Below are 10,232 nucleotides of genomic sequence, written 5' to 3' on the forward strand. Positions count from 1 at the left end.
GAGGAAAGCGTTGAGGAGAGTTTCAGATCACATAGCTAGCTAGGATTTAACCCAGGCAGCCTGGCTCCAGAGTTTACACACACAGAGTTCACAGTTATTAACTCTCAGAAGGAACCCAGAGCAGGACTCCGGCTTGGAGGAATAGGGGAGGCCCAAGTGAGTGGAACTGAGGCGAAGAGGAAGCCCGCGTGCTAGGAAAAGGTCCAAAATGGAGCCGCAGCGCCCTCTGCAGTTAGGTGGATCTGCATTCCAATCAGTGTATGCAAGTGTGTCTGGAGATTCTCAAGCTGGTAGTGGTTTTGACTCCAGTACATCTAACCCTAACTTAGTTCCAGGCGAGTTTTAACCCTAGTCTTTCCGTGTTTACGAAACCCAGAACACCTGTGCTGAGCACATAATGAATACCACAGTCAGAGCCCAGTTATCTGCATTTGAAATAGCATCCCAGTTGACTTAGGCAAATGCCCTTAGAATTAAAATAGGGAAGCTTGAAAATCAAAGTCGTTAGGGATAACGGTGCAAAAATTCTAATGATGGAATTTCAGACTGAAGGGTGGATAATATGGAAGATATTTGAGGACATGGGAAAACTTAAGCCCCCGTCCAGGTCGCAACTGCTGATTTTGTGGACAACTGCTGATACTTACTATTAAGGTCCTTCTGGCGCCGGCCATTGTACTTCATTTGGTGTTTCGAGCAGAAGAAGGCATAATCACCTAACGAGAAGGAGCCACCTTGTTCAATCATCCTTTTCCCCTTTTCCTGTTTCCCTGTCCCTGTCCTTTGTTCGTTCCTTCACTCCCCAAATATTGGTGACACGTCCTCTAGGTTCTTGATTCTCCAAGAGTGAGTAACACTGTCCCACTTGGGCATCGCTCGGCCCTTAGCGGAGGTGACAGGTGGTGAAACAGAGGGACAGACAATTGTCTGTTAATCACTCCGAGTGTTTTAAACGGTTCTAAACAGCTAACCCAAAATAGACAAGAAAAGGCTCTTTTGTAAAGGACTGTTCTTGATTCGAAAAATAATGCATTCATTTGGTAGTGAAATTGTGTTATTTTCGCAAATATATTGTATGAGATATATGTACACATATTGTATTATTGTAATAGTTTCATTTTTATCTTATCAAAGAGGGACAAATGCATTTTACTCTTACTGTCCTAGAGTGTTTCCTACGTTTGGGAATCGTTTGTTCTAGGGTAGAGAATCATGTGACTTTTCTCAAAAGGCTAGCCCCATGTCTCTCAAATCTGACCTGTAGATGGGTTTTGTTTGGTCCATACTGTCTTATTTTTAGCATTTTATTTATTTTTAAATTAAATTATTTTTAAAATTACAGCTGACATACATACAATATTATGTTAGTTTCAGGTGTACAGCAGAGTGGTTACCCATTTACATCCATGATAAAGTGATCACCCCAATATCTAGTACCCATCTAGTACCATAATATTGTTATAGCTAAATTTGTTATAGCTAATAATATATTGACTATAGTCAATATATTATTGACTATATTCCCTAGGCTGTACTTTACATCCCTGTTACTATTTTTATAACTGGCAATTTGTACTCCTTAATCCCTTCTACCTTTTTCACCCACAACACTCTTAAATGTAATGGCCAAAACTAAAAACTTGGGATATTCTTATGAAAATCTAGGTTTCTTTGGAAAAGTCTGGCAATATGAGGCTGGCATATCCAAGGGAAATAACCAGCTAAGGCTGAGTAGAGACCTCATATTTCCTATGTGTTCCAGCCCCATCACTACTCATGCTTCTGATGCTGATTTCCAATAGCCAGCTGCTGGTTATCAACTTCTTTTCAGTCTGCTTCAAACACCTATATTACTTACATCTCTAGTTCAAAAGGAGAAGGGTTCTGGCATGGAAGAAAAAGTTTGCTAAAGATCAGGAAAATGGATGGTGGTGGGGTTCTGTGAGTGGTGGGGACCTCAGAGACTTTGCACTGATTAGGAGGAGATGGGTCTTCTAAGAGAGCATGGCCTCATGTGGCATCCTGAGAAGCCTGGCAGGGCTGGCGTCAGAAGGTTAAACTGCCCGAGACAGTGGAGCTGCATCCTCAGAATGGAACATGTGGGCTTGCATTGCTAGACTGCAGGTCAGAGACTCTTTCTCCATTTTCCTGAACTGCTAAACCCTAATTTTTTTGGGGAAAGAACACATAGAAGAGGACTTAGTGGATAGGAGGTTAGCTGCAGTTATTTTCAATTAGAAAAAAAAATGTTAGTTTTTTGGTATCAGAATGTTGCCCCAAATGGTTTAATTCATATGAAATAGTCATAAATTCCTGTGGGGTGAGAATTTGCCTTATAAAACATCCATAATACCTTTCCATTGACCTGGTAACCAAATTCCTTCATTCATTCCTTTATTCATTCATAAAATATTGGAGAATGCACTGTGGTGTGGTATAAGGGTGGACAATAATGAACAACATATAGTCCCAATATATTCTCCCAATTTTTGGTAGTGACATGGACGGGAGATAGGGAACCGCAGTGGGAAAGACATCAGGAGCAAGAAGTTCGGGGTCTTAATTCTTTTTTCTGTCCTTCAACTGCTGGGCAACCTTGGGCCAACTATTTAACTTGCTGGGCTTCACCTTCATTTGTAAAATGGTTTTAAATTACCTTTAATTACTTATTAACTTCTAAAATACTTTGCTGAAGAAAAAAGACATATACATCTGAATGTAAATGCATATTTTCTTATATATAAGGGCATACCCTGTTTCTTTATTAAACTTTGGTTTTCTTCTGGTATCTGATTTCCAGAAATGAGAGTGGGAATACATTTTATTTTGCTCTAATGTGTTTACTCCTCTAAGATTTCATGTGTGAGGAATTAAATGAAAACTGTTTTGCAGCCACAGCTGTTGGAGACGAAGGCCAGTGACGATTCTGTCAAAAGCACATGGTTTCACTGTGTCTGAGTTTAGGATTTACTGTGAAAACACAAACGTGAATGAGGGCCTTGGAGAAGAAGAGACTTGCAAGAATGTAATGCAGTTGGGGTAAGGGGTTTATTATATCCATATACAAGTCAGCATTTATTGATATTTTGTCAAAAATAAAGGACAAGGTGACAGAAACTATTTTAGCATGAAAACAAGACAGCTGCAATAATCCAATACTGAGCTTAAAGACTCTCAAAAGAACACAGAACCTGAAATGAGAACTTTAAGGTTATGTAGTTAGTTATCCGAACAACAAAGTCAACTATACAGTGCAAGCAACACATGACAATATAACAGGTTCAACGAGGCAGTCTCTCACTGGGGAGTAGAGGAAGGCTTGCTGGGGCTGGGGTCACTGAAGGGAAAGGGTATTAAAACCTCATAAATCCTCCATATCTCTTCTCCATTTGGGGAACTTCTTTTGAGTAACTTTCACCTTCTTCGTCAGAGGGCAGAGAATCAGCGAAGCGCTTCAGGAAGCCCCCATACCTTTTCTGGTAGTCCATCCACCATTCTGGGCGACCAACTCTTCTCATGAAGCCCCCATATCGCTTCTGCAGCTCTTTGGCTTCGTCTTCCAGTTGGGGGCTTCTCTTTAAGCCTCTCATGAAGCCCCCATATTTCTTGCTCACTTCTTCATCATCACTGCCCTCTTGGTTGTGGCTGCTCCCTTGGTTGTCCCCTGCTCCCAGCAGCTCTTTCAGCAGGTCTGAGGAATTGCCCAGGGAGTCATCCTCCTCTACATCCTTCTTCATGAAGCCCCCGTATCTCTTGGCAAGGATTCCACCTCCATTTGCCTGTTCTTCCCGCTCCAGAGGATAAAGCTCATCCATTTTCTTCATGAAGCCCCCATACCTTTTCATGAAGCCCCCATACTTCTTGGCCAGCACAAGGTTCTCCTCTTGTTTGCTGCGTTCTCGGAGGGCGCTTGCGCCATCTTGAGGAAGCTGCAGGTTGGACAGCTGCAGGAGCTCTTTGCAGGTTTCCCAGGTTTTGAGAGAAGGCAGTTTCCCTTCACATTCCAGGGTGCAAGCCTGGGAAGAACAATTCACTTTAATGATATAAAGAGGCTTTTCTGATTTTATTAAATAAACAGATTTGTGTGGACCACAGTATATTTGCTTTGATATGGAAACTCCCACATAATAATTTCCATTTTCTTATGACAATTTTATGTCATCCTGAGCAGGCAGAGCAGGCAAATCAAAGGAAAATTGAAAGGGGAAATTGTGCAGAATCAATTGAAACAAACTAGATTTTTTTTGAATTTTAGCAGATTATATATATTGTGCCATTTCAATATTGTAAAGGATTTTTTTCTACCTGATTTTAACCTAGATTGGCTGCCTGCATAATGTAATTCACTGGATAATTTTCCACTATTGATTTTATTTTCTTTGAGCTTTTTTTTAACCAAGAGGGAGAAGAATTTCTTTTCTACCTAATTAGGGACATTATCCCCAAATTCCTTTTATCTTCTTGTCTTGCAGATAAAGTCAATATTAATAATATAATTTTGTTTACTTTCTTGTGCTAATATTTTACTTGGAATGGTATCCCACATTCCTGCAAACATTTCCAATCTTTAAAGAAAAACAACAAATTGAAAATAGATTTGAAAAGAAAGACATTCTAAAAACTCAGTTTAAATCTATGAATTATTTGGATTACGACATTGATTTTATGAAAGTAGAGTTGCTTTTCTTCCCCCTTGATTGATTAAAACATATTTAATCATCTTGAACTAAATGCTTATAATTATGAGATCCAATATGAAAATATGTATATGCAAATGTTTATTCATGTTTCTCTTCTTAACATTTAGTTATGAGTGTACAGAACAAGACTTGTCCAATGGAAATCATGTCGTTTGACAATAGGAATAATCCGTATACTTGTACAATTCCTTCCTTTTTATTATATAATTAAATTCTAATTATTGTACGATTTAGGCTATATATACTAATAGTCTTGTTAAGAGTCTCCTCTATTCAATAGACACTTTGGTATGATAAAAGGAGTACTAACATTACATGAACATTCACAAAATCCATAGGATATTTCTGAGCATTTTAGGGGGTTTTATAGCCCCCTAAAGTCTACTTATAGAACTCAGGTTAAGCACTCTTTATTTAGAAAAACCAGATCCTTCCCTGGTATTTAAAAATATATTGGTATTTTAATTGATATAAAATTCACACATATTATTTTCACAATGAAAGAAAGCATTCTATTAGTGCAACAAAATTATGTAGGGTTATATTTAACCAGCTTTTAGTGATTATTTAAGCTTTGTGTCTAAAAAATTAAATATATGTATATATAAAAATCTAAAGATGATCTAATTAAAGTGATCCTGTTTTATTCTTGATATCTGATTAAGAAATCAAACATCATTAAAAACTTAAGACGTTCAGGTGTCAATAATATTTCCATTCTAAAATATAATTTAAATAATCTCTTTTCCAAAAAATTAATGTTGAGTATTTTTTACACTATTACCAAAATGCTTTTTAATGTTGGAATTGCTTCAAAAACAAATAATGAGAAATAACCAGAATAACACACTCATACTAAGGAAGTGATATTAATTTGTATGTTCTTGTATATGACTGCATTTTTTTTGTTGCACTTATCACACTCTGTGTTATGTGGTCAAGTTAATATTAGATGGTAAATTGTATTTGGGCATTAGTCATGGCACGCCTGCTTATCTTTCTCTCTGTCACAAAACCAAGCACAAGTGTCTTTCACCTGGTAGAAACTCAATAAATATTTGTTACTTTGATTTTACTACATAGTTTTGGCTAGGCAACTTCATTTCTCATATGTCTTTTTTGCATCCAAGCTAAAATTCCAGGACTACTGTCTTTCTAACAACATAGTCATTAACAAAGCCTTTTGTCGCAGAGAAAATAACAACCCTAAATGTCAGCCCCCCGTACAAAACAAATCAGTTAAACAAAAAACAAATTAGAAAGAAAAAAAAAGATAGATGAAGGGGATTGTTACATCTATTTAAGATGTAATATTCTTCTCCTAGTTTATATATGTATTTTTCTCTTTAAGGCCATGTTAGCACATGCACATACCAAATATAATGAATCAGGTAATTCAAATGAAATAAATATTTAATCTGAAATATACGCTTTGGATTTTGTGGAATTCTTTCCTTTATTTTTGCCCCAATTTTATGAATCTACATAAAATTTCTTCAAAGGCTCAAGGGAGGAGCTTAACTCCTTGGATGAATACATTATTCTCCACTGAGTTGTTGAAGTCATAACAGAATTTCAACAAATTGAGAAGAGTGCAAAGGAATCACTGGGGCACTAGTTAAAATGACGCTTCCGGGGTCCCACATTCGGAGATTCTGGTTCAGTAGAACACCGGCTGATTCAAGAGCACATGGATTTTGATTGGAATGAGTTCTTTTGTCCTCAGCTTTTAAAATATTTCCCTAAGGCCCTGGGGTGTATGTAGTTTATCTTTGCATTATTGCCATCTCTTTGGACCCTGGCCACCTGTGCCTTTTTCCTATCTGAATTACACTGTTATCTTAGTAGGTTTTACAAAAGTATGTTCAAGACAAGACAGAAGTTGAATTCCAGCGTTACTTGCCTATGAGACAGTAGCTTGATTTTTTTTTCTCCTGTCTACTGTGCTCCCTCTCTTTCCTCTCCCTTTGTCCCTCCCTCATTCCTTAGCTCTCCCCTATTCACTGGTGAGGATAAGGGCTTGAAGGAAGTGAGGTTTAGGGTTAGAGAAATTAAATCCGAAGGAGACGAAATGTCACTAATAAAAAAATGACATTTTCGGGAAGGATGGGAGGATGGTTGTGTGTGGAACGGGCCCTTAGCGGGATATGTTAGGAGTTGGGGTGAATGAGCATCTATTTTCCTTGGGACAGGTGAGGCGACACCCCAGTGCTCTCCGAGGTGCTGACCAGAGCACCTTTCCGGGCTCCCGCATCCCCCGGGTGAAAACAAACTTGGTTTGTGTGGAGACATCTCCGCCCGTACCCTTCTTTAAATAGTCGCGGGTCTCCGAAATTGAGAGCTAGAGCAGGTCCTGGGTCAGTGTAGGGGGAACCTTCGGGACACCTGGGTCTCCAGAGATCAGGAGACGCGCCGCACGGTGGTCGCTACTGGCTCACTCATCGTGCTAAAACACTCACCAGCGGGTTGATGTCGGTCGGGCGAGTCAGTCGGTAGCTGCACGTCGCGCAGTCCTGGCTGCATTCCGCCCGCACTGTCGCCAGGAGCCCGGGGCCGAGCGCCAGCAGCCAGGTGCAGAGTCTCAGGAATCGCGCCATGGGCTGCAGGGACAGAGGGACGCGAACTCCGAGCCTGCTCGGGCGCAAAGGGGGTCCCTCAGAAGGACCCTCGGTGGGACAGTCCGAACTGGGGGTTTGTGGAGCAAGAGCAAGGGCAAGAGCAAGAGCTGCGACGGATGCTCCTTCCTGCCCCCCACCCCCCCCCCCCGACCCGGCAGATGCCGTTTCGAGAGGCCCGGAGACAGGTCAGATCGCCTCGCAGTTCCCAGGTTGGCGTCCCAAGCCCGGGGCACTGGTCTCTCTTTCTGGACGTCAGCTGCCTCAGCAGGATTCTGTAGGGAACAGCTAAGACCAAATGCGCAAAAACGGGAGCCTGGGGAAACGCTACATTGACCCAGGTCACAAACAGGGACAGGAAGAAAGTTGGGGAACCCCACGCAATGAAACCCAGGACAGAGCAGGCTGACGGCCCCAAACGCACGCGGCTAATGCGAGCTCTGGGCAAGTTCACTCACGTTGACGCTGTTCGGATGGCTCAGGCTGGTGGCAGAAACCGGGACCCAGGCACAACACTAGCGGTAGAGGAGAAGAAGGCAGGTGTAAGGGGCTGGGGGCAGCCGGGAGAAGCGGCTGGGAAGGGTAGGGGGCGCAGGCAGACGCCTGCCTCACCGTCGCGCTGGATGGAGTCGCTGTGGGGCCGCCCGCTGGACTGCAGGGCTCAGAGCGCCTGCCTCACCTCGCCTCGCTGTCCCGGGGCTGGCGGCTGCCGGAGCCACTTTATAATTAGCCCCAAACCCAAAGAGGCGAGCACGCCCCAATCGCCGTTAGGCTGCAGCTGACGCAGACTCTACGCCAGCCCCGCCGACGCCATCGCGGGAGGTGTCTGTCCCGGCGGGGGCACGCGCAGCTCCAAGCACTGGGGGTGGGGGCGGAGAGGGATAGCCTTTGGTGGCTTTCCTCGCGGCCCGGTGACAAACCAAGGCAGTTAGTAAATTTGGGGAGGAAGTGGGATGAGATTAAGTCCCCCCAGGGTAGGGTCACTGAAATTGCACTCCCTGGGGGTCTGGGCTCCAAGAAGAGAGCCAAAGTGAGGGCGTTAGGAGGGGCAGATGGACTGATTTAGATTTCTGGAATGTGCTGGAGACCCTTGGAGCTGGTGAACCTGCGTCTTCTCCGCCTCCACCTGGGGCACCCTCGCGGTTGCCGTGGGCACCAAGTACAGCCGTCCCGAAAGTCTCCATTTATCCATCCGTCTGTCCCCGCACAAGACTGAGTTCCTTGCTGCAGAGTCTGACATCACCAGGCACCGAATAGGCGCTCAGTTAATGGTTAAAGAAATGAATGATTGAAACTTTACGGGAATCCTAAATCTCGGGACTGAGCTTTTCCCCTTGCTCGTTAGTGAGACACCTTGCCAAGCGTGGACGCAGTAAAACCTAAGCTTCTGGAACGGTGTTCTTCCGGAAACTGCACGCCTTTCGGCCACTGCGGGAAGGGACCCGTCTTTACCCAGCTCCCCTGGCAGGCTTCCAAGCCAGAGTCCTGCTGCCTCAAGCGCGCTGTCCAGGGTGTCCCTGGGGTTGTTTGAAGAGTAGGAGGGGGTGCCGGGGCGAGTGTGACGTCAGCACGCCAGCACTGTAGTGGAGATCCAGCTATGAGGGACGCAGTGTCCCTGGCATCCTCAGCTTGGGAAGTTATTACCTTGTCTAAGGATTCAGTTTCCCTGTTGGGCAAATAGGGCCATTCAAGGGTTCCGGAGAGACGCAAATGAAATGATGGAGGAAAACATTTACCTTTGTGCCTAGCATGTAGCAAGCCCTAAAAATGTGTTTCTAATCATCTGTCATCCATCTACCTTTTGTCTGTCATCTACCTATCATACGTCTATATATCTCTCTCTCCATACCCTAGAGAGAAACCGCAAACAGTACCAGAGCCTGCACATAAAGAAAGGGTCTCAGGGCTCTCCCAGACATAAGTGCTCTCTGCAAGGGACAGGCCACCACTTCACTCTTAGCGGGGACCACCGCGGGGCTCCTGGGAAGCTCCGGCCACGCTCTCGCATTTTCGTCGCTAGAGGGCAGCGCTTTCCTGCGTAGGTTTTGGCGCTCCAGGGAAGGGGTCTCAGCTTCCCGGCTTTGGAGACGCACCGGGGTGGCCGCGGAGCAGTCTTGCCGCTGGTGTCGGGAAAGCGGAGTTTAGGAGTGCGGAGGCAGAACCCTGGCATAGCCCTAACACATCTTACCAGAAGAGCATAACGTTTCCCCTTCATTTTAGGCTTTTCACCATCAGGGAGCTGATGGTGTCCTCTCCAGCTACTTATCCGTGTCCCCAACCGAAATGAGAGCTGATATCTGTAAATAACATCTGCCTTTACAAAGCCCTGTTGCCAGGCCTTTGTAAAAGCAGCGGACTACACTGCAGTACTCAGTGCGAAAGCAGTACATGAACAGACCCTGCCTAAAATGAAAGAAAAATTTCTCTGAGAGCTGGCATATCTGGGATCACCCGAGAATTTTAAACACATAATTAGGAAGAAGAGGCTGAGGGGTGTGTGTGGGTGTGTGTGTGTGTGTGTGTGTGTGTGTGTGTGAGAGAGAGAGAGAGAGAGAGAGAGAGAGAGAGAGAGAGAGAGAGAGAGAGAGAGAGAGAGAACTGCTTCCTTAGGGTACACAGTGCTTCATTAAAATCTTGGGAAAGTAGAAGCTTAAGGCTGAAAACTGTTTTGAGGGTAATTTATTAGAACCCTCATTGTACATACCGGAAAAACCGAAGCTCAGGGCGTCCAAGTGACCAGCTTAGATGGTGGCAGAACGAGGTTTCCCCACACTTCCTCTCTGGCACCCACCTCAGGCCTGATTTGTTTCTGTTAAAACAGTTAATACCTGCTTTGAGTTAGTTTATCAAGGTTAATCTGCATCTTTCTCTGCGGCTTTTTAAATGTTAGGGGAGAGAGAAACAGAGAAAAAAGAGA

At 43.9% G+C, this 10,232-nt stretch overlaps 1 protein-coding gene across 1 annotated transcript; it reads right to left on the reverse strand.

Annotated features, from left to right (window-relative positions):
- Positions 1 to 3,029: 3,029 nt before the first annotated feature.
- On the reverse strand, positions 3,030 to 8,063 carry PENK (proenkephalin). Its single transcript, XM_081070798.1, has 4 exons — positions 7,928 to 8,063; positions 7,774 to 7,830; positions 7,160 to 7,300; positions 3,030 to 4,016 (listed from the first exon to the last, which is right to left on the reverse strand). The coding sequence occupies exons 3-4, from the start codon at positions 7,295 to 7,297 to the stop codon at positions 3,354 to 3,356; spliced, it is 801 nt and encodes a 266-aa protein (XP_080926924.1). The 5' UTR covers positions 7,298 to 7,300; positions 7,774 to 7,830; positions 7,928 to 8,063; the 3' UTR covers positions 3,030 to 3,353.
- Between the last annotated feature and the right edge of the window lie 2,169 nt (positions 8,064 to 10,232).

The sequence above is a fragment of the Rhinolophus hipposideros genome (assembly GCF_964194185.1).
Source record: "Rhinolophus hipposideros genome assembly, chromosome: 13".
Lineage (NCBI taxonomy): Eukaryota > Metazoa > Chordata > Mammalia > Chiroptera > Rhinolophidae > Rhinolophus > Rhinolophus hipposideros.